At 40.1% G+C, this 24564-nt stretch overlaps 1 protein-coding gene across 11 annotated transcripts in view; it reads left to right on the top strand.

Moving 5' to 3' along the window:
• The window catches only part of ror2 (receptor tyrosine kinase-like orphan receptor 2), a 280728-nt gene extending 256884 nt beyond the window's left edge, over positions 1 to 23844 (top strand). For 10 of the 11 annotated variants that reach the window (XM_059969918.1, XM_059969924.1, XM_059969921.1 and 7 more), the window contains 5 exons: positions 7158 to 7285; positions 10075 to 10389; positions 16529 to 16783; positions 18506 to 18708; positions 21025 to 23844. In XM_059969918.1, coding sequence (XP_059825901.1) covers positions 7158 to 7285; positions 10075 to 10389; positions 16529 to 16783; positions 18506 to 18708; positions 21025 to 22473 — 2350 coding nt within the window. In that variant the 3' untranslated portion in view covers positions 22474 to 23844. The remainder of the gene's footprint in view (positions 1 to 7157; positions 7286 to 10074; positions 10390 to 16528; positions 16784 to 18505; positions 18709 to 21024) is intronic. The other variant, XM_059969920.1, reaches the window with a different exon arrangement.
• Positions 23845 to 24564: the final 720 nt, after the last annotated feature.

Here is a 24564-nt window from a genome sequence, read left to right as displayed (position 1 = left end):
GGCCAGTTGCATCATTTGGTATGGAGGGGTCACTGCACAGGATTGGGAAAAAGCTTCAAGGGGTTGTAAACTCAGCTGGCTCCATCGCGGGCACTTGCCTCCCAACCTACGAGGATATCTTCAAAATGCAATAGCTCCAAAAGGTGGCATCTGCCATTAAGGAACCCCCATCACCCAGGACATGCCTTCTTCTCTTTACTAACATCAGAGAGGAGGTAATGGATCCTGAAGGCTCAACATTTTAAGAACAGCTTTCTCCCCTCCGCTAACAGATCTCTGAAATACAATAGAGGTCACAGGTTTTATTGCTTTTTTTGCACTACTTACTTAAATTATTTAATACATATTTTTTACAACTTATAGAATACTTATATATTGTGCTGTACTACTGCTGTAAAACGAAACATTTCATGACATATGCCAATGATGATAAACCTGATTCTGATACTGAAACTTGCCATCTTCACCTGCATGTAGGTGACTCCAGACTTGCTTTAGGACAGACAGGTGACAAATGGTTTGCTCCAGACAAGTTTAAGGTGCTGAGGAGTAGGTACAGAGGAGATGTCAGGGATAAGTTCTTTACTCAGAGAGTGGTAAAGGCGTGGACTGGGCTGCCGGCAACAGTGGTGGAGGCGGATACAATAGGGTCTTTTAAGAGACTTTTGGATAGGCACATGGAGCTTAGAAAAATAGAGGGCTATAAGTAAGCCTAGTAATTTCTAAGGTAGGGACATGTTTGGCACAACTTTGTGGGCCGAAGGTCCTGTATTGTGCTGTAGGTTTTCTGTGTTTCAATGCTCGACATTTAATTGACTTGTAAATGTCCTATGAATATCTGGTAAGGTACGCACTCAGTTGTACCTTAACATTGCATTCGGCAAGAGAAGATATAACTGGGAGAATCACCTGGCAACAACCTGAGCGACAAATTCAGAAAACTGCACCCAACTCAGTCTTCCTCATAAACATCTGACTTTGGCACTGTCATTGGAAGGGCTGACATGCAGACTGCTCAACACAAACATGAAGCGATCATACTCACGGAAACATACTTAGCAAACAATCTGCCAAACTCCTCCATCATAGTCCCTGGTAGGTCCGCCGGTGAAGCAGGGACAGTGGTACGATGGTATACGGGAAGCCACCACTTCCTCTCCTCTCTCAATTTAGTAATCAGTTCTCCTCCATGGTGAACAACACTTCGAAGAGACACAGAAAGGAGCTGAGGCTCAGAATATTTTCTGGAGGGAGTGTTTCAGTGCCAACCACACCACGACTGACTGTGCACTCCCGAAGCACATCACTGTGGACACGATGGCTGCTGATGCTGGAACCTGGGGCAGCAAGCTGCGGCAGAACTCAGCATCCGCGGAGGAAAATGGACAGCTGGTGTCTCAGGTCAGGACCCTTGATCTGGACTGTCCAGATAGATCCTGTTACGTACCCCATAACTGGGTCACTTACCAGCAAAGATAGAGAGGTCTGCTGAAGTCTGATGATACTATTTTTAACAGTATTTATTGATAAAAATACACAAAAATAATATCAATGCAAACATACAGATAATATACGTCGACAATACTAAATCTAAAAGCGCGGGGATAATAATAAACAATAAGAAATAGCTCTATCATTGTCTAGGGGATAATGTATTGTCCGATGGAAATATAAAAATTACTTTAGTTCATTCAGGCTGCAGCATCTGGTTGGAGTCAAGAGAGAGACAGATTTTGGAACTAGCCAGAGTTTTTCCTTTTTATGATGTCGATCCTTCGAAATGTCGTTGGTGTCCTTTTCCTTTTAGCTAAGCCGTCTGCCATGGTCAGTCCCGCCAATCCCGGGCAACGGGAAAGGACGCACGCGGGCCCCACCGGCTGTCGCTATTAAACGCTGTCACGGGATTTCTAGCGTTTCTCCTGGTGCATCTAAAGGGGTTGTTCCCCAGACCCTCTTTTATCCTTACTCACGGGGTCTCAGATGTCAATCAGATTGGGATGATGCCATCCCTCAACCCAACCCACTTTGTTCATTCCCTGAGGGCTTCAAATAAATAGTACAGTACTCAATACACAATTCTGTCTCCAAGAGACAATGGCTGTTTCCCGTGGCTTTGTATCACTGAGGGGCCAGGACATTCCAAACCCCTTGTGGATTCTGCGTGTCTCTCTCTCATTTCCTGGGTCTCCTGACCTGAATTAATAGCGATCTTGCGATTCTCAAAAAGGAGGGGGCTACTTTGTACCCTTCGGCCCCTCAGAGTTGGGGCACAGTCATAAAAATCCTGATGATCCAATCAGAGATGGTGAGGGTGAAGTCAAGTAGTAATAAGAGTCACAGAAAAGTACGACACTGAAACAGTCCATTTGGCCCATCTAGTCTGTGCCAAACTGTTTAAACTGCCTACTCCCATCAACTTATACCGGGAGCATAGCACTGCATACCCCACCATCCATGCACCTGTCCAAACTTCTCAAAAACATTGAAATTGAGCTTGTGCTGGCAGCTCGTTCCACACGTTCGTGCCTCTCTTGGTGAAGAAGTTTCCCTTCTTGTTCCCCTTAATATTTTCACCTTTCATTCTTAATCCATGACCTCTAGTTGTAATCCCACCCATCCTCACTGGAAGAAGCTGACTTGCATTTTACCCGATCTAAACCCCTCATCATTTTGTATACTTCTATCAATTCTTCCCTCAATTTTTTTCCCCTTTATATATTCACTCTTTCTTATGATTCAAGTCCTCCAGGCCCAGCAACATCCCTGTAAATTTTCTCTTATTTACATCTTTCCTGTTAGGAGCTGACAAGTGTTCCCTGCTTCTTATTGGTCCGTTCATTTCTTGTCACAAACCCAGTTAAGCAGTTAAAAGCAAAGTGCTGCAGGAAATTGGTGCAGCGTCTGTGGAGGGAACTGTTCCGGCACGTCTGTCCAGGACATACTGACAGAAGCGACTGCGACGCATCCTTGTTGAAATAACGTCACATTTTCACACTCACAGCGTGTGGCGCCACGACCGTCGCTAAATAGGACAGATTCAGAACAGACCTGGCAGCTCAAAATAATCTTCTGTGAGGTGCTGTGGGCCATCAGCTCTGCAAACGTACGCAGTGCCACCATCTCATGGCCTGGCCTATCCTTCACTCTGCCATTGCAGTCATTCCAAGGGGTCAGCTCTGGCTCAGTGAGGAGTGTAGAGGGGAATGTTGAGAGCCACACCTGCTATGACTGAAAGTGAGGTGCAAAGCCAGCAAATCTGTAGCATGAAAATACTGTATATTTCTGCTCAGCAGAATACAGGTTTCCCCCGTAATCTGAAGGTAGAGCATTCCTGTGAAACCGTTTGTAATCCGAAACGTCATAAATCGAAGAAGCACTTACCATTAATTTATATGGGAAGAATTTTGGAGCATTCCCAGACCCAAAAAAAACCTACCAAATCAAAGCAGATAACACATAAAACCTAAAATAACACGAACATATAGTAAAAGCAGGAATGATATAAGTATACACCCCGTATAAAGTAGAAATATTTTATGTACTGTATAGTTTCACTTATCAAACTCGGGAAAACAGCGAGCCAAAATCGATTTGGAGAAAAAAAAATCGGCATGTACGCACGTACACGCATGCACAAACAACTGCCCGCACAAGGCTTCTCGGTCATTGTAGTCTTTCTCGGGGTAAACACACGTATAAAGCAGGCATCTTTTTTCATAAAAGTGAAAATGCTCTTTGGTTAGCAAAAACAGGTACTAATGTAAGTCTTTCATAACAGCGAGTTATCATAAAGCGAACGTTCGAAAAGTGGGGGCCACCTGTAACCAGTCGCAGTGGTCTGAGCTAAATGATCTTACACCCCACACTTCAGATCAAAGTTTTAGTCCTACTGCATTGACTGAATGTTGGTGCGTATTAGCACCATTGACAGGAGGGGGCTGTTCCAAGACTGCCCCATCCTCAGCAATACTAGGACCTAGCACTGGAATGCTAGCTGCAAGACGGAAGAATTTACAACCCTCCCAAGGCTTTTGCCATTTAGTTCACTGTATGTAACATCAAGGAATGGCTCTGATCACTGGATACAGGGCCAGACACCCCAGCTGTAGGATTTCAGACCAGAACTAGTTTATTCTCGAGCCAAGTTGTTCCACCACAGTTACAACCCTGGCATCCACGTATTATCATCCAGCTATATTCTGTTCACCAAAAAAAAATGCAAATCCAATCTGGCTCACCTGTTGATCTGTTGATATGTTGATCTGGCCTGATCAACATATCTCAATCATCAACAAAATGAGGAAAGCTGAAAGATGTCACTAACAGTAGTGCTAAACAACAAGTCTCACCAATAATGTGGTTGTCAATGCCTAATGTAGGTTTCCCAGGACAGTGCAATTCCAGACTTCAAGACAGCACTTTACCGTGCATTCCATCAAGGCTCTTCCATAAATGCCTGGCCAGGAGAGAATTCTCCAATATTTGGATCATTCTTTGCACAAAGGAAGATAGTTGTTGGAAATCAGCCATCCCAGCTCCAGGATATTACTGCAGGAGATCCTCAGGGTGGTGATCTAAACCCTAATTACTTCACCCATGACTTTCCTTCCAACATAAGGTTAGATGTGGAAATATTTGCTGATGATTGTGTAGGGTTCAATCTATTTTCAGTCTCTCATGAATGAAGCATGCTATGCATGCCTACAGTAAAACCTAAACAATTTACTGGCAAGTTAGGATGTCTGAAGATATCTTTACAAGCAGTTCTGACACAAGAGAATTCTTAATATAGAAGTTCACTTTATGTTTTTGAATAACAAATGGAATTTGAAAATGGATCTTAAATTTAACTTCTGTCCTGCTGTTAGTAGACTCTTGAACAGATCTTTTGTACGATAAAATGGACGCTTGGCCTTACAATCTACTTCATTATAATCTTGCACTTTATTGTTTACCCTCACTGCACTCTTTTGGTGATTTTTACACTTTATTCTGCTTTGTAATTGTTCTGTCTTACTCTAGTTTAATACACTGTTTAATGATTTGATCTGTCTGTGCAGTATGCAAGACAAGTTTTTCACTCTTAGTACATGTCACAATAATAAACCAATACCAACAGTTATTTCTGTATAACAGGCGAATTGTTTTTGAAATAGTTTCAAAAAGATGCCATTGGCAGTGGATATGCAATGCTTAAAATTTAAAGGAATATTTCTTAATTCTCAACCTATTCAAAGTCAGATAAAGCACCCATCTAATTAAATCTTCCTGTCTACTCCCAGGGATTCGTACAGTTTCTAGCTGAGGGTTTTATGCTGCCCATTTTGTAGCATGTTTTACCCTTTAATCTAGAGCAGGAAGACGTGAATGATGTAGAAATATCTGCTGAAGCAGATAGTAATAAAATTAATGACAAAATCCTCTAATCATGCTGTTCACGAAATTTCTGGGGCTGATACAGACCATAAAATGGTTAAAACATCTGGTAAACAATTGCAAAATATAAATAATAATTCCTTGAATTTTAATTATGAAAAATATTATTTGCTGTCAGTGTAATGACATAATGGATGGTTATTAAATGTTAGCATTTGTTTCTTTATACAGGTTTCACCTGCTATTTGAAGGTAGAGTGTTCCTATGAAATAGTTCTTAAGCCAGAATGTTATAAAGTGAAGAAGCAATTACCATTTATTTATATTGGAAACATTTGTGAGGGTTCGCAGACCCAAAAAATAACCTACCAAATCAGGCCAAATAACACATAAAACCTAAAATAACAGAAAAGTATAGTAAAAGCAGGAATGATCTGATAAATACACAGCCAATCTAAAGTAGGAATACTTTTCTGTAATTATTGCATCACTGTCCACCACAGCGAAAATCTCACGCAAGCGCTGTCAGCAGAAAGACTCGGTACAAGCGGTCTCGGCAGAAACACTCTTTTCAGTAACCTTTAAGCTATCAAACTGCCCAATCATACCAAGTAACACATAAAAATACACGGCCTATATAAAGTAGAAAAAATGTACGTCCAGTGTAGTTTCACTTACCGGAATCGGGAAGACAGCGAGCTCACTGATGGTGTGTTAGGCTGAGTCGTCGGAGGTTGGGGTGGTGGGAGGGAGAGGAGACTGGGGTGTCATCTCACCGTCGTCTGTTTCCATCAGGCAGGCAGGTCATCTTCTATGTCTGTCTGCCTTGATGTTGAAGGTCAAGTTTCGTCGCCTGTTGTGGCTGATGTGGAAGGCTTGAAAAACGACAATATGCTTGACTGCTTAGCCTCGTGCATTTTTCTATCATACACTTCTTTGTAAGCACTCAAACCATCCTGCAAATATGCCCTAAACCTACGTACCCTTTCACAATTAAAGTCATACTTTTCTGCAATCATTGCAGTGTTGTCTATCACAGCAAAAATCTCACGCAATTGCTTCACGTTCAGTTCCTGGACGTCTTCACTTTCGGGCCGTTCGCTACTGCGTTCGACTTCAGTTGTTATCCTTTCCTCTTCATCAGCCCTTCATCTATCAGTTCTTGGTCATGGGATGTCAAAACCTCTTCAACATCATCTTCGTCAACTTCCACAAACCCTTAGCCAAACTCACTATATCCTTACTTCATCACCACAATTGAAACGCTTTATTATGTCTAGTTTCACACTAAGTGTAACACCCTTACGAGCTCTTTTAGGCTTTTCCGATACCTTAGAACTCATCTTGCTAACGGATGCCAAAAATAAATTGACACAAAACGCAGATGCTCACAAGCACGTGTTTAAGCAATACTGGCTAGAATAGAGTGTTCCGGGGGAGGAGCTGGGCTGCTCAGGGTGCGCGCTGCCTTTTTCGTAACAGTGAAAACACCTTCTGTAACTAATGTAGGTCTTTCGTAACAGCGAGGTATCGTAAAGCGAACGTTTGAAAAAAGGGGGACACCTGTACATGCTACTCAAAATCTCAATATCTGATCGCTTGGATAAGTTTAAATGAAATGTCTGATACGAGGGGCTGTCAGGAGAGATTCAGATTTTTAACCCGGCTCACATATTATGGAATCTGTGCATCACTGGGTGCAATGAATTAGCAAGAGCAAGAAGCACACCATTCCTTTGACATTCCTCAAATAGTCTTGAGCAAAATGGTTTTTATTTGCAGCAATGATGACAATGAAGATGGATTCTGCCAGCCATACAGAGGAATTGCCTGTGCCCGATTCATTGGAAACCAGAGCATTTATGTTGATTCCCTCCAGATGCAGGGAGAAATTGAAAACCGAATTACTGGTAAGCATTGTATACCCCTATCTCAAGCAATTAGCTATCTGTAATTCGCATTGAAAAGGGAACACCACCTTTTTTAATCAAAACTAGCTGCAAGATAAGCCCCTCATCATTCATGTTTAAAAATGTCCAGATACATTGTTTGTTCTTAATCTTTGAAATGATATTTATACTATTGTGCATGCCACACAGACTGATTGTCTACATGTTCAAACAAAAAGCATTTTTCTGTGACATTTCTTTCTCTGCTTTGAACTCCAGCCATTGCTTGTTGAAATAGCTGTACTTTCTCTTTCAGTTCATTAAGGTCCTGTTTAGCAATGTAGGACTAGTCTGGAGATGTATCACTAAATTCAGAGGAATAAATATCATCATTGAAAAATTTTTGAAATCATATTTCTTGAACTCTTTGATGGGACGTCTGTTGATAAGAGCCACACAATTTAAAAGATGAAACAAAAACAAAGTAAAGTGCTGTAGTTTGTTGTGCACTCATACTATCACATATACTATCTCTTTGTGATGTTATCTGGGCTTGATTTGATTCTGTCTCCCACAGTGTGGGTCAAAAGCACCAATCTTTCCTTTCCTAACAAGCCTGCCAGATTGCAATACCATTCATGCCTTTATATATAGGAAAGAAGTTTACATAAAATGCTCAAGGGATGTACAGAGTTGTAATTTATCCTGGCAAGAACAAAATTGTGTATTTTGTGATCTGCCAGTCCATTTATTCTTTTATTTAAACTTGGTGGTGAAGAAGATCATACAGTATGTAAATCAGCTTTTTTGTATTTTAACACAAAAGTCAAATTTCACCCCATTTTTTTTATTTCAATAAAATGCTTGCTGAACAATTTTAACATGATGTGGATGCTACTGTATTGGCAGCAATTACTTTTAAGCATAAAAAAAATTAAACAAATTGTAATTGTGCAAAATAGAGTCCCTGAAAATTCCAGATTTTCCCTTTGAGAGTAAAATTAGTGCTTTAGTCACATTTTCTGATTCTTAAGATTTGTGGAATTTAATTTTAGTTATGAAGTACTCCTTCACTCCCGTCATTAAATGGAAAGAAGTGTGACACTTACGGAAGAGAATGAACAGTCAATACTTTAGGCCAAGGCGAAATGTTGATTGTTTATTCTCCTCCATAGATGCTGTCCGACGTGCTGAGTTCCTCCACCATTTTGTGTGTGTTGCTCTGGACTTTCAGCATCTGCAGAACCTCTTGTGTCTATGACATCTGTGCTTTGCTTTTGACTTTGTCTTATCCTTTTTTTCTTTCTACTGTTTCCTAGCCAGCCCCTTTTTCTCTTGCTATTTACAAGTCTTCAATGAAAATGTTATTGCTAAGATTGGAATACAAATATAACAGACACTGCTTTCAGTGCTGTGAACTATTTAACAAATGTCTTTTCTGATATGACTAAGGTGCCTTCAGATTAATTCCAATAAGTATAACAAGTTCATTTTTCAAGACCGAGTATTTGATGGATTATCCTTGAAATATGTATTTCCTGTGTTGAGCAAGGTATGATAACAAGGGGCCACTGTGCTGACAATATGAATGCAGGGATGAATATTCACTTTCTGTAGCATAGAGACACCATATGGTAAAGTGAAGCAATTGCTTCCTTGTAGATATTTTGAGGCATAGTAATTAAATATTGCTTGAACCAATAAATGAAATCAAAGGAAAAGAAATTGATTTATTGGCATGCTTTCAAAGAATGAAGATATAAAATTGTTGGGAATTATGATTTTAAATTTTTTGGGTTTTATTTTTGTAATGCATTAAAATTAGTTGGGGATGCTTAATATGAAGTACTGTCAGCACCTTGCATGTTATGAATCTTTATTTGTGTTTTTAATGGACTAAATGAGGCTAATAAACTTTGTCAGCAGCCACTGGCACTACTGGCTGGGTTGAAATGCATAAAATCTGGCAACTTTACAGATTCCTGTGAATTTAAAAGTGGGATACCTTTTGAGGATTTTGGCTGCCTTTAACCTCAAGCCAACAACTTTGAAAAGTACTACACACAACATTCTGGTGGAACTCAACAAGACAGGCAGCATCTATGGAGGGGAATAAACTGATGATGTTTCAGGCCGAGATGCCTCATCAGGACTGGACCAGTTTATTCTGTTTAGTCCCCTCCATAGACGCTGGCCGACTTGCTGAGTTCCTCCACCATTTTGTGTGTTTTACTCAAGTTTGCCAGCGTATGCAGAATCATTTGTGTTTATAAATTTTGAGAAGTTTGTGTGGAAGAAGTTATCTTTCATATGAATAGCAAAATAATACTGCTTTCATTTGTTTTGCATTAGACTAGTTGAATCTGAGCAATTAGCATTTATAACAGCAACATTAAATTGATCAACCGTTGGATAATTTTTAACAAGTATGTGCTGTTTAGAAGTCTGTAAATTGCAACTGTCCTTGGTGGGAGTTCACTCTTTAAAAAAATTGATTGAACTTTCTGTAAAGGAAACCACTAATGTATATGTCATTTTGCTTTATCATCGAAGTTCACTATCTAAAACTTTAAATTTATACTTTATTTCCCAATGCTGCTTGTTCACTGAAAGTTTTATCTCTATTCTGAAGGTTAATATTACTGATATTAGATATTTTCACTTTAGATCAGTTGACACTTAAAGATGGTGCAATAATCAAATGAAGGTGAAATACTGTATAAAGCTGGGTGCAATTATATTATTGTAGTATACTTAGTAACTATAGTTTAAAAGCTGTGTTCAAATCGAATTGTGTTTTTCCATTTCAGCTGCATTTACTATGATTGGCACCTCCACCCACCTCTCGGACCAGTGCTCACAGTTTGCCATCCCATCCTTCTGCCACTTTGTGTTCCCACTCTGTGATGATAATTCCCGTAACCCCAAACCACGGGAATTATGCAGGGATGAGTGTGAAGTTCTGGAAAATGATCTGTGCAAAACGGAATACATTATTGCAAGGTCAAACCCACTCATTCTCATGCAGCTTCAGTTGCCAAACTGTGAGGACCTGCCTCTCCCAGAAAGCCCAGAGTCTGCGAACTGTATGCGGATTGGAATTCCTGTGGATAGAATTAACAAGTGTAAGTATGAAAAATATTGTTTGTCAGCAGATCGCCTCAATCCTCAACTTGTTGCATCATCCCAATGATCTTCCTTGTATTGAGCTGTCGTTTAACTGGATATCAGATGTTATAGGACTCTTACTGATTGCAAGGCATACAGAATCTAATTTAGGGACAATTAATGCTGACCCTGAGGAAAAATTTAATCCTGAGTGAGAAAATTTGTAACCTAGTGCACAAAAGAACTCAGAACAGCAGCTGATCCTGAACTTGCATTATTTCAGAATGTTCCTTTACTGATACCATCTGGTCCTTTTCTGGTCCTAATTCTCAGAAAAGTCATTAACCTTGTTCTAAATGTTCAGCATCCATGATAATTCTAGACATTAATCTCAAAATAACTTCCTGTCTGAGCTTCTAGGGCTTTTGCTTACATGCACACCAGTTTTAACTGTGGCAGGTCAGTGTAACTAAAAATGGTGAGGTTAACTTGTATTGTTCACTCTTCTAACCCTATGTCGCTTTGCATCGTAGCTGACTTCAGTTCAAAAAATTTTTAAAAATCATCCTTCAAAAGTGTAACCCAAAATAACATTTTGATCCAGAGGGATGGAGAAGTGTGTGTGTCATAAATGAATTGAGTATCTGTCTTGACTTTGTGAACTTCCTTAATCTCTTCTACCCCATTATTGTCACATTAGATTTTCTGTTTTGCAGAAAACTCCCTTTCAGATGATGTACCTATAGTGTCTTCAGAATTGCCTGCAGAAGTAACTAGCCAAACTAGTATTTTTGTGAATATGGTATTTTATAATTGAATTTCAACAATCAGACTTGCTAGCAGTCTAACCCTAACCCTAATGCATATGTGGTACTTCAAAATCAGCTATATTTAGTTTTTTTTTAAATTTAAAATCCAATTATTAAAGATATAAGTTATCCCAAGAACATTCTCCAGAGCTTTAAACAACTAAGTTTCATGCATCTGTTGAAGGGTTCTCTATTAAATATTTGAAAATTTGCCAAAAAGCATCATCAGACAGCTTGAGGAAAGTTTAGGTTGATCACCTTGAAAGGTAATAATCCTATATATATTTGACAGTTAATTTATAAAAACTTTAATTACACATCTTTTACAGCTTTTAAATAATCTTCAAGAGCTAGAGTTGGACGTAGGATTGTCTGGGATGCTGAGGACATCATAGATAAAAGATTTAGTTGGCGTGGTATGGCTACACCTAAGCTACAGGTTGCAGATAGTTGGGTGACCACCGCAAGAGGTAAAGGGAGGAGACAGTTCAGAATCCCTCCGTGGCCATTCTTCTCTGTTACACATATATGGAATCTGCGGGGTGGGGGAACATAGCAGGATGGGAGAGGTGCAGGGTTTCACATTGTTGGATCACTGGAACCTCTTCTGGGCAGGAACAAGAGGGACAAGTTACACCTCAACTGGAGTGGAACCAGTTCCTCGGCCAGGAGCTTCGCTGGTGCTACTTTGCAGAGCTTAAACTAGTTTGACAGGGGGTGGGAACCAGAGCACCATGTCGGAAAGTGAAGGGATTGATGTCATAACCAGTAAGAATAGGCAGGAGCAAGGTGATGGATGGGTTGAGTGTGTGCTTTAAAGCTAGTATTATTATTGGTAAGGATGAAGAAACTGGAGCATGGATCTGTATATACAACTATGATGATGTAGCCATAACAGAGTCTTGGCAGATGGATGCTTAATGCTCCAGGGTTTTAATGATTTAGAAAAGATTGGCGGAGGGGCAGAGGGTGAATTGGAGATAATATCACAGCTACACTCGGGGCATATTATTAAAGGGCTCATCTACTGAATCCATCTGGGTAGAACTCAAAAGTAAGAAAGGTGCAGTCACACTGGTGGGATTATATTACAAATTCACGCAGTAACCACCAGGATGTTGAGGATCAGATATGTAGCAGTTTAGGGAAGGGTGTAAAAACAACAGGGTTGTTGTAGTGGGTAACTAACTTCCCTTATACAGACAGCAGCCTCTTTAGTTCAAGAGGTTTAGAAAGAGCGGAGTTTGCTAAGTGCACGGAGGAAGATTTCTTTAATCAATATGTAGATGGTTCAACTGGAGGAGGAGCCAAACTGGACCCAATGTCAGGTTGTGAGCCTGGTCATGTGACTGACATTTCGGTGAGAAAACAATTAAAAAACAGTGATAACAACTCCATGAGTTTTAAGACAGCTAAAGATAATGATATGGACCTTGTGGGAGAGTCCATGGAGCAGGGCAAATTACAAGAGTATTAGGCAGGTAATAGTGGGCTTTACTTGGGAACAGCTACTTTTGGGCAAGTCTACAGGAGACATGTGGAGGATATTTAAAGATGAACTGGACAGAGTACAGGACTGGTATGTTCCAGTCAGAAAGAAGACAAAAGGGTGGCAAGAAAAGGGGATCGTAGATGTCAAAAGATGTGAATTTATACAAGAAGAAAAAGGAAGAGTTTGTAATGTATAAACTCTTCTCAGTCTTCCAATTGGGTTCAGGTGTTGATTTTAACCAATGTTTCAATGACAGATTCTGCCATCATCATCAGAGGTGGTGCCTCGGCAACTCCCATCGTCTCTGCTGCCTGATTGGTTAATCTTCAACCAGTCAGGTTTCCACTATTCCACCTTCTTTAAAATCGTATTCCAGAGCAAGACCTTTGTCTTTGTTAAAATTCTTATTCTCTAGTCTTATTGAAGGGCCGATGGAAAAACTAGGAGACCTAACAATGACGAAGAACCCGTTGCTACTGCCTGTTGTTCCTATATTTCCACAATTTCTGGAAGGATAGCCAGGATACTGGAAAAAAAAACACAGATTAATACTATCCACAAATCTGTAAGCATGCTCAAATCCTAGCCTACGCAGGTCAAAGGTGACCTGGGACTCAGGACAGTTGCTGCCTACAGAATTCCCTGTGAATATGAAGCAGCGTACATTTTGGCCAGAGGGGACGCATAGTGGAAACCGACGACAAGGAGCATTGGAGGTGTATCCCGAGAGAAATTAGCAGTAGCAGAACATTGCATACACAATGACTACAGGATTGACTTCGACGTCACAAAACTACTGTGCCGTGCCAATGGCTTTTGGGACTGCCTAGAGAAGGAAGCCATCAAAGCAAAACTAGAGAATAATAATTTTAACAAAGACAAGGGTCTCGCTCTAAGTAAGAACTGGAATTTAAACAAGGTGAGACAGCAGAAATCTGTTTGGTTTATCCTCAACCAATCAAGAGGGATAGAGAACAGGAATTGAGTATGTGCACACCACCAGACTAGAGATGCCTAGGCATCACCCTGAGGAAGGTGGCAGAGCTTGTCATCAAAGCATTGCTTAAAATCGACACCTGTACCTGGCTGGAAGTCTGAGAAGAGTTTATATGTCATATAAACCAGGAAAGTACTAGATTCTTTTTTAAGTGCATGTAAAATCATACATCTAAAGCTAAAATCAAACAGAGCTCTACAGGCTTATAAAGAAGCCAGAAAAGAACCCAAACAGAATTAGGAAAGCTGGGTTTGACTGTTGGGCATGAAGATGTATGTATATAATTCTTATTAATGTTTTATCAGTCTCTTGTTGATTGCTTCATAAATACCTCAAATTTTAACATTTGGAAACTGGTGAAATTTTACAATGACAGTAAAGTTGAAAATATGATGTTCATGTATTTGTGTGAGTTAACAGAAAAGCTATGAAGATCTTGGCCAGGCTAGGCGTATTTGAAATTAGAAGTTGCAATTCAGCCGTGAAACAAGATAGGAAAAAGAGGACTGAAGGTTGAAAATGATCAATTCTGACAGGAAATTTTGACAGCCTGGTTCTGTTTTGATACAGATGCGATTTGCTCTCATGAATGTTTGACACTGGAGTGTACTTGAATAGTAACATTCATACTGTTTTGCCATTCAAAATTAATTTTTTTAATCGATTCCACATAAATTATACAAAAAAGGTTTGACTTTTAAGTGTACTATCAATGAACAAGCCATCTCTGACGCAGTGAAAGGATTGTAATACTCTGCTGAATATGGAACTTGGGCCACTGGACTTTGCAGTGAGTAAGATAAAATCTTTGGTAGTGATGAGGTTGCAGCAACTAAAATATTTCTGAGCCTCAAGTTTTCAAAATTACACCTCCTTGGTAGTTAAGTTCTTCTCTCCCAGTTGACCAAACTACGAGTTTATTCAGCTAAAGGCTAAATGCTTATTTAATTAAGTGAAGTAATTATCCTATCCTTTTGTAGCGGTCACCAACCATTTTAAGCCCAAGATCCCCTACCTCGGTGTCAGTGAAAGGCAAGATTGACACCAGGTTGATTAGTTACACACATGCACACCGGGACAGAAAAGACCGGAGGCAAAACCCCGCAACCTGGAAGTAGAAATAATGTATAAACACCAGGGGTACCCACCCTTTTTTGCACCTTGGACCAGTTTAATATTGACAGTATTCTTGCGGACCGGCCAACCGGGGGAGGGAGTTAAACACGATGCAGCGATACTCGAAGCAGGTTTCTTATGTCCAGTCTATTCCGCAATTTAGTTTTCGCGGCTCTCAGCACTTAGCTTCTGTCCCGCTGGCTCACGCTTTTTCCACTCACAAAACTCAACAGGTTTGTCTTTAAGTGCAGGGTGCTTGGACTCAGGTGCCGAAGCAGTTTTGAGGGCTTCATTGCCTCATTAGACAGCCTCCGGGCCCGAACTACAGCCTCCCGCCCTCTGCCGGTCATGGGTGGTCAAGGTAAGGGCTGGAGGTCCCCGTGCCAGGGCCATGGCAGTCACAGTCCGGAGAGAGTGACCGACCAAGCAAGGAGTGCGACAGGACGCTTGCCTTGTAGGATCTATCGGCCGACAAAAGTTAGGCTGGAGGGATGCCTGGCAGTAGATCAGAGCGAGGTAGCTGCTCTGCTACTTACAAAACGCTGAGCCCCAATTAGGTCATCTGTGAATATCTTAACACCGGGTTCCCCACGAACATTCGGTGTGGTGAACAGGTTTAGAGGCGGCGCCCATCTGTCCGCGCTCCAGACCAGCAACAACAGCACTTCCCACCAGCCACACAAGGCCAACCAGTGGTCTCTGGCGCGAGGGTGTCACTGCGTTGAGGCGACTGATGACCTCGCGTGCATTCAACTTCAACAGTGGGCGTGACAGGGAATGAGGAAAGGTGCAGCTGACTCCTATTGTTTCCTCCCAGCCCGGTGATTGGGGACCACTGAATTACACTGTGTACTGCGGGGGAGCTACACACATGCGCACTGGGCAGAAAGAACGGAACTAAAACCCTGCAACCCGGAAACAATCTCTCAACAGTACTTGTGTATTTATTTTTCTCTTTTTTTTTCGGGATCTACTGGGGATGTCTCAAAGATCGCGATTGATGGGTTGGCGACCACTAAAAGCCATACCGTTGGCCATCAGTCAGTGTGTTAGCATGTGATAAGATCTCAGCTAAGTCTACAAATACTCAGTAGGCAAGATCACTGCCATCCAGTTGGATGACATACAGCCACTTACACTTGTTTACTTTTTATTTTATTAATTAAAAGAAGCTTTCTGATTCCATCTGATAAGTACTAGTTTGGAGGTGAAGTTAGTAAGCCTAATTTACAAATGTATTTGTACAAAGCAATGATATCCATGGTACATGAATTGTTTTAATGTAGATTATTATTGGTTTGTTTTTAATGAAATACCAAATCAGTTGGCATAGATAAATAGGAAACAGTCAAAAATAGATTTAAATTAAGAAAAGTAAGAGCTGAGAAAGTTTCATGTACCTAGTGCCCAATCTCATCCACTGAATATTCATTTTTGGGTTTACCTTATGTAAAGGTAAGTTATTGAATGAGTTACTGTTGTAAGATGTAGCATGCGGACAAAAATATTTTAAAGGAAACTTGATCCTAGGAATTTCATTCACTCTGTCCTACTGCTACATGTGGATGTTACTCTGTTAACTGGAGAATATTACATTATTATTGCCAAAGTATGGCTTGATTGAAAGTTGATTAACAGAAGAACCAACATTAACTGGTGGAATAACTAGATTAATTCTGACCACTGAAATGTACAGTATTAAGTGTAGTGTGCCCTATATGCTAAGTGTATCTTTGTTTAAGTTGGCCATACAGATCACAACTGTTACAATGGCAGTGGAGCAGATTATAGAGGAACTGTCAGCGTGACCAAATCTGGATACAAGTGCCAGTTGTGGAATTCCCAATACCCTCACACCCACAAGTTCAGCAGCTTGGAATATCCAGAACTTGGAGGTGGCCATGCTTACTGTCGAAATCCTGGTGGGCAGATGGATGGACCATGGTGCTATACCCAGAGCGAAGCTCGTCTTGAACTCTGTGACATCCCTGCTTGCCGTAAGCATTAGTGGCCTGTTTCATGATATATAACTGCACCATAAAGACAGGTGCTAGATTCTGCTAATGGGACAGTACTCTTGTTAACAGTATAATGGTGTTTGTAATTTGAGCATTACATAAACATAATGCAACCTATCATTGACAAGAGACATGGCGGAATGGATTAACTTGTTGGTTGTTCATTTTTGGAAGACGTGTCCTTGATGTGAGTTCCAGTTCTCAAGTATATATTGATGGTTTATTTCCACTTCTTTAAGCTCTTCTGAATCTGACCGTGCTGTAACTGTCTTTAACTGAAACTCTCAACTATGCCTTTAAGTTTAGGCTTGACTATTCCAAGCACACTTGGCAACCTCTCTCAAACCAGCCTTTTTAAACTTGAGGCTATCCAAAAATATGCTTGTCATTCTTTGATATGTTTCAACTCACTTCAAGTGTTTTGACTGACGTGGACTCATGGTTGAGCAAAGCACTGGTTTTTCAATTCTCCCCATGAATTTAATATCCATACATGACTCTGCCCCCTCAGGAACTCTGTTACCTCTGTCTATCTCTAGTTTTCTAGGATATCCACCTTATACTGATTCTAGACTTTTGATCATGCCTGAATTTATTGCCTTCATCATTGATAGCTGTACATCCACCTCCCAAACCTCCCAGATCTTGCATTCCTTTCAGAGGTTTGCAAGATCAGTGATGTTATTTATAAGATTAAGCCTTGTGGGAGTATGGAGATGGCTTTTATTAGCAATGGGAGAAAGTTATGTTTAAAACACAGAGAATGCTTCAAAGATGAATTATGGTTTTGAGGCAGTACTCTGAGTCTAACTAGCCATCTGCTTAGGAAGAGTTTGGAGCCTATAACAAGGATTTCAAGTTTTTGTTGAGCTCTTGTGATTGTGTCAGCTTACTGATATTTATCTGGACAGACCTCTGGTTCATGTGTGGTTTGATAAGTATGCCAGTGAAAAAAAACAAGATGTTGGAGGATTTCTTGCTCTAGCATCAGCAGTCTTATGTGTCTCCATGTATCCCAGTAAGCTGTGGAAGTAAGAAGTTTAATCTTAAAAATAGTTGAAATACTTAAGTTTATTCAGTAATGCCTAAGATAATACCTGTTCTGTACTTGTTAACCTGTTTCGAACACCTACTGCAATACACCTACTGCAATAATTAGCAGTGAAGTTATTCTAAAAGCAATAGACTTTGGATTTTGAACAAGTATTATTAAATAGCTTATGTTTCAAATTTTTCCCAGTTTCTCATCAATTTGCATTTTTATTAGAAAAATATTATATTGTAAAATTAAATGTATATTTGACATTTTACTGACTTACTAGAGCTGATTTAACACTGTTTCCATTTGTGATTCTCAAAACTAGACTAGATTTTTGTGGAGTTTATATTTATCTTTTAACTTTAACATTTTGTTTTGCAAACTAATGAAGTTAGGGAATGCAGAAAAAAAATCTCAATGGAATAATTGGGTTAGGACAGGTGGGATGATAATTTTTATTTGCTGTGATTCTGGTTTAACTTGATGCTTCCTCAGTCACTAGCGTTTTCAGCAACTTCTGCAATTATCTTTTCAAAAGAAAAACAAAATCAAATCTTATAAGTAAATCTAAGCATGTTTCATAGATTTGTCAGTTAATATTATGGGATGCTTTTGCAAGGCAAACAGCCGTATTAACACAATAATTATGTTCATTTCTGCAGATCCACGTGAAAATAGCAAAATGGAAATTCTGTACATCCTTGTCCCAAGCATTGCCATTCCATTGGTCATTGCTTTGCTATTTTTCCTTATTTGCATGTGTCGAAACAAGCACAGGGCTTCTACACCTTCTCCACAGAGGCGCCAACTGATGGCATCTCCCAGTCAGGATGTGGAGATGCCGCTCGTTAGTTCTCACAAACAGGTAACTCCTGCAGTAGTTTCTCACAACGTTGTAGTGTTTAAAAAAAGTATTTTCTTATCACATGTTAGCTTAACTAAGTGGCCGTATTCTCATGCTTAACTTCAAAACTGTGAAGGTTTATGTGCATAATCTAAATGGCTTTCCACTGTTGTGGTTAAAGCAGGGGTTCCCAGCCTGGGGTCCACAGCTCCTTGCTCAATTTCCTTGGCATTAAAAAAAAAAGTAGGTAGCCCCATGAGTGAAAGGGCGCTGTGTTATAAGGGGTGTTTCATTTGTAATGGAATCTTAAACCAAGATCACGTTCGGTTGGTCCAGTTGCAGAAATGGGTTTGAAGATCTAACTACACTATTCAAAGAAGAATTTGGCATTTCTCAGTGACATTTGCTAGTCATCTGTCTCATTGCTATTTATTGTCATCATTGATTAAAAAAAAAGCTGTAACATATTGTACATATTGGAAGGTAAATTGTCCTAATGTAATTGACAGAACAAAGGGCTTTAAAATATCTTGGGATGAAATTTGTTTAGAGTGACAAGTACATAATCTGTTCTTGATGCTGTATTGAAATAAGCACTTCTAAATTCAAGATCTCTTTGGCACAACCATAGCTTAAATTCCAGGCTTTTGTATTTCCTCGAAGGTTGTGCTTATTGATGTAAACTAAAGGCTGGTCTTAGTGTAGGTCTAATCACTGCCTGGACAAAAAAAAAATGTTCTACATGATTGGAAATTCTACCATTTAAAATCTGGAGATTTGTATTCCACGTGGGAATTTTGATCCACGGTTCAGCCGCCCACACTCAATATTCTGTCAAAGGGCTTTTCTAAGCTCTCCCAAGAAGTTCCTTTAATTACATGATCAAGGTCTCATTAAAATTGACTTGATTTAAGTCACTGTTGATGTCCACTTGGTTAAGAAAATGGCTCTGTCTTGAAATTCAGAATGGTGTCTCCCAATAAAGCAGAACCTTGCGAACCTGGAACATGATGAAATTTCTATTTGGTTAAGCTACCTGATGGTCTTCTATCAATCTGTTTATGATCATATTGCTCTTGGCATTTCTATATTGTAATGCTGACCACTTTGCCATTCAGATCAATAATTCTTTTGAAATGCAAGAATTCCTCCTAAAATCAGATTAAATTTCAGGTATTGAAAGTATGATTCACAAATTCTAATAAAGATTTGCTGATGTGTCTTTTTAATTAGAGCCAAAGCACAGCATAGTATGTTTCAGCCAAGACTTTTCCATCACCATTGCATGAACACCAAGTATTATATACTGTCATAAAAATAGACACTCATGGTCTTGTTCTAATTGCCACATCCCTCTCCCTAAGCTGATGAATCAATTTCTTGTCATGTGCAACACCATTTGGAAGCATCAAAGAGCATGCAGTATTGTCTAGAAGTACCATTACCTAGAAAGCTGTATTAGTCTCTGAGTAGAGCTGCCAGATCAGGTGATAGGGGAAGTAATGGGAGAGTGGGGGTGAGGGAGAACTATTTGATCACAGCCAAGTTAATCTCCTTATCAGAGAGTAATCGTAGGAATGACCATCTCAAAGGCCATGGCCCCTAACCTCATGTTAAAGATTATCTCCATATATTGTTGGGAGCTACGGGCAGACTGGTCCTGGAAGCTGTAAGTGGCCATCATCATGTCATTGAGCCTGTAGCAGCAGTCACACAATTGCACTTGCCCCTGGGAAATGCTCTCTCATTCCGCCCTGCAGAGCTGATGTATGGTTGGAATGACAATAAAGCTTTTGAATCTTGAATCCACAAAATCCTGCAAACCCTTGCCCCAATATATGCTTTCCTGTACTAACAAATCAGGCAATTTGTGTGGCAAGGACTAAGGAACAACAATCAGAGACGGGTATTAGCCTTAAACAAAAATCATTACTAAGCTAAGCAGCCAGTCTTTAGCTGATTGAGTGGACTCATTCACCAGGTGTTAGATGTGCATATTTTGTAGAAACTGGCTATTGCTCAGTAATGGAATTACTAAGTAGATTACTACAGATGTTTTTAATTGCATGTCCAGTGATTTATTGTTAATCACAGGAGTAGGAAATTGGACATTGTTTTTGAAAACAATGCTCACTTTCAGTGACGACCCTTTTTAGTTGTATTTTTAGAGGAATCAAGGGATTATTTTTAATGGAAAAGCAAAGAAACAGGTGCATTCTATCAAACTGTCCTGTTCCTTTGAAGATTTTAGATTTGTAAATGGACAACTTTGTTAAACTGATTTAACTGAGGTATGCACTCTTAAGGTAACCAGTTTATTTTGGATTGTCTCTTTAGGGGAAATTGAAAGATATTTGCCTCTCTGCAGTGCGCTTTATGGAAGAACTTGGGGAGGACCGATTTGGGAAGGTGTACAAAGGGCATCTCTACAGCACAGGCCCTGGTGAACAAGCACAAGTTATAGCCATTAAAACCATGAAGGATAAGACTGAAGTTTCGCTGAGAGAAGAATTCAAACATGAAGCTATGATGCGATCTCGGCTGCAACACCCAAATATCGTTTGTCTTCTGGGCATAGTTACCAAGGAGCAGCCCATGAGCATGATCTTTAGTTACCCCTCCCAGAGCGACCTCCATGAGTTCCTGGTGATGCGATCTCCACACTCAGACGTTGGAAGCAGCGATGATGACAGGACAGTGAAGTCGGCACTGGAGCCGGCAGACTTTCTGCACATTGTGACTCAGATTGCGGCTGGTATGGAATACCTGTACAGCCATCACGTGGTACACAAGGATCTGGCTACACGGAATATCCTGGTGTGTGATAAACTCCACGTAAAAATATCCGACCTGGGCATTTTCAGGGAGGTTTATTCTGCAGATTATTACAAGCTGTTGGGGAATTCCCTTCTCCCGATCCGTTGGATGCCGCCTGAAGCCATCGTCTACGGCAAGTTTTCTGTTGATTCTGACATATGGTCTTTTGGGGTAGTGGTATGGGAAATATTTGGCTATGGGCTCCAACCCTACTGTGGATATTCCAACCAGGATGTCATAGAAATGATAAAGAACCGGCACGTGTTACCTTGCCCTGACGATTGCCCTGCCTGGGTATACAGTTTGATGCTGGAATGCTGGAACGAATTTCCGTCAAGGCGACCGCGATTTAAAGACATCCATGCACGCCTCCGAGCATGGGAAAATCTATCCAACTATAACAGCTCTGCCCCTGCCTCTGGGGGCAGCAACGCTACACAGACTAGCTCCCTCAGCACGAGCCCAGTCAGTAACGTTAGCAATGCAAGGTACGTGGGACCAAAACAAAAGGCGCATTTCCCACCTCCTCAGTTCATACCAGTGAAAGGACAGATGCGGCCGATGGTCCCACCACCCCAACTGTACATTCCAGTGAACGGCTACCAGCCCGTGCCAGCCTATGGTGCCTATTTGCCAAATTTTTACCCGATGCAAATCCAGATGCAGATGCCTCAACAGCTACCCCCACAGATGGTGCCGAAGACTGGCTCTCATAACAGTGGAAGTGGGTCTACAAGTACAGGCTACGTCACGACAGCACCCTCCAATGCTTCCGGTACGGAGCGCATTGCTTTGATCCCAGACCAATCAAACGGGACAGAAGACGAGCCTAATGGGCCCTCTGTTGTGGATGAAGTACCTCCTCCTCAGAATCTCCAAGAGGAGGAAATGTTGGTACCAGAAACAGAATTACTTGGTGATGCTGACACTCCACAAATTGCTGATGGGGAAATAGACACAGAAGCGTGAACTGTTTTCCTCCAAAGCACAGATAGACCACAACATTTTCTTACACGTTAGCAAGTTAAGAAGAAATGTGAAACAGCAGTGTTAAACCTATAATTCTTCTCATTTTTATCAAGAACACCTCTGCTCATTATTGACATGGGTTTAATTAATCTCTGGCCTGTCTTTTAGTATTATACTGCCCTTAAAGTTGTCATTGGTAATAAGAAACCCCCTACTTGCAATTAATATTCGCTGTTCAGTAGAGCATATGCACACAGCAATACTGCAGACCTGAACAAATGTATTCTGGAGGTTTGCATCTCAACTGAATAGGCAGTTTTGATTTTCTACTGTTGCTATGCAACTTTACACTATCAAGCAATATCTTGTATTTATAAAATAGTATCTTAGATGCTGAGACTGAACTGAAATGAAACATGCTTTATGAAGTAGAAAGTGATATGTGGGGAAAGGTTACCAATGAATATCCTCCAATTCTAAGGGGAGGTGGTCTTGTTTGGTGTATTTGTACATGTGGATGGTAGTTACTTAATTGTCTTGTTGTGAACTTTTAATTAGAATGCTTAAGGAAAGACATTTGGATATCCTGACAGTATTGTGAATCACAAGCCATGTCTCAAGCTCCTGGTAAGCAGTCAGCTGGCTGAAATGAAAAAGACTGGATGTAAGTAACCTTTTCACGGGAAGAAAAAAATGAAAGAGGTTTCTGAAGTATCCTACCATTTGATGCGACAAAGATCTGGTCTGTAGCTAGCTACTGTAAGGCATATGATAGAGGAGATCTGCTCTGTTTTAAAGTGACACTGAGAAATGTTACAAAACAAACAGCATTTCAGTGTACTGCGTTAATCGGTAACTGATGGTTTAACTGCCTAACTCTACTTTCCATGTATAATTTCCATTTTTAAACACTAAAAATTCTTTGTAAATACAAAAAAAAATAGATATTTACTTTAAAAAAAATCCTGCAATTTGTGTTAATCTTTTAGGATTTTGTAAACTTTTGAAAGTGGAGTCCAATCCTTCCTTTATTACTTTTTGAAAGGAATTGTGCTGTACAGAAAATGAACTTTGCATTTTTACAGACATCAAGCCTTTAATTGTAATTTATATTTCATGGTATTTGATAGATTTCTGACGTATACTTGATTATACAAAGTTTGATTTTATAATTTAACTGCAAACATGCTAAGTAAATACATATTTCCTTTGATTTACCCTTTATTGTGTGGCCTTTAAATTTCTTGCTTAGTTTATAAGGAGGTTTTTGCTAAGCACGTCAAAAGATTTGCATAACTGTAATGAGCACACTGTTTATATATTTTGTAAACCAAGCTGCATAACATTTCAAATAAAGTGATTAAATACCAAGCATATGGAGCATTCTTATTATATGTAATTTTCTTAGTGATATGCCATAGTAGATATGATGCAACTCATTTTCAAATGCTTATAAATTTAAAGCAATTTGGTCAATGCTAATTCTTTGCACAAGCAAAATAATTTTCATGCATTTCCTGCATCTAATCTATACAAACAGTTAATTGATTTAATTCCTCTTTATACTTGTGTTTATAGTTTTTTGTATGTAGGCATAAGAGTGAATCAGTTTGCATGAATTAAACCTGAATGAATTCATTGCACCATTGCCATAAAAGCATTACCACTTGACCCGTTGTTTTCAAATAAGAGGTTTCCCCACATGTGAGACTGACTCAGCTCCAGGAACCACTGGATATATTGGATACGTTTGCTCCCTAGAATATAATATTCATAGAAACATAGAAAATAGGTGCAGGAGTAGGCCATTCGGCCCTTCGAGGTTGCACCGCCATTCAGTATGATCATGGCTGATCATCCAACTCAGAACCCTGTACCTGCTTTCTCTCCATACCCCCTGATCCCTTTAGTCACAAGGGCCATATCTAACTTCCTCTTAAATAAAGCCAATGAATCGACCTCAACTGTTTCCTGTGGCAGAGAATTCCACAGATTCACCACTCTCTGTGTGAAGAAGTTTTTCCTCATCTCAGTCCTAAAAGGCTTCCCCTTTATCCTTAAACTGTGACCCCTCGTTCTGGACTTCCCCAA

The sequence above is a fragment of the Hypanus sabinus genome, chromosome 5 (genome assembly GCF_030144855.1).
Source record: "Hypanus sabinus isolate sHypSab1 chromosome 5, sHypSab1.hap1, whole genome shotgun sequence".
NCBI lineage: Eukaryota > Metazoa > Chordata > Chondrichthyes > Myliobatiformes > Dasyatidae > Hypanus > Hypanus sabinus.
The sequence above is the reverse complement of the archived record's forward strand: the minus strand, read 5'-3'. Positions and strand labels throughout refer to the sequence as shown.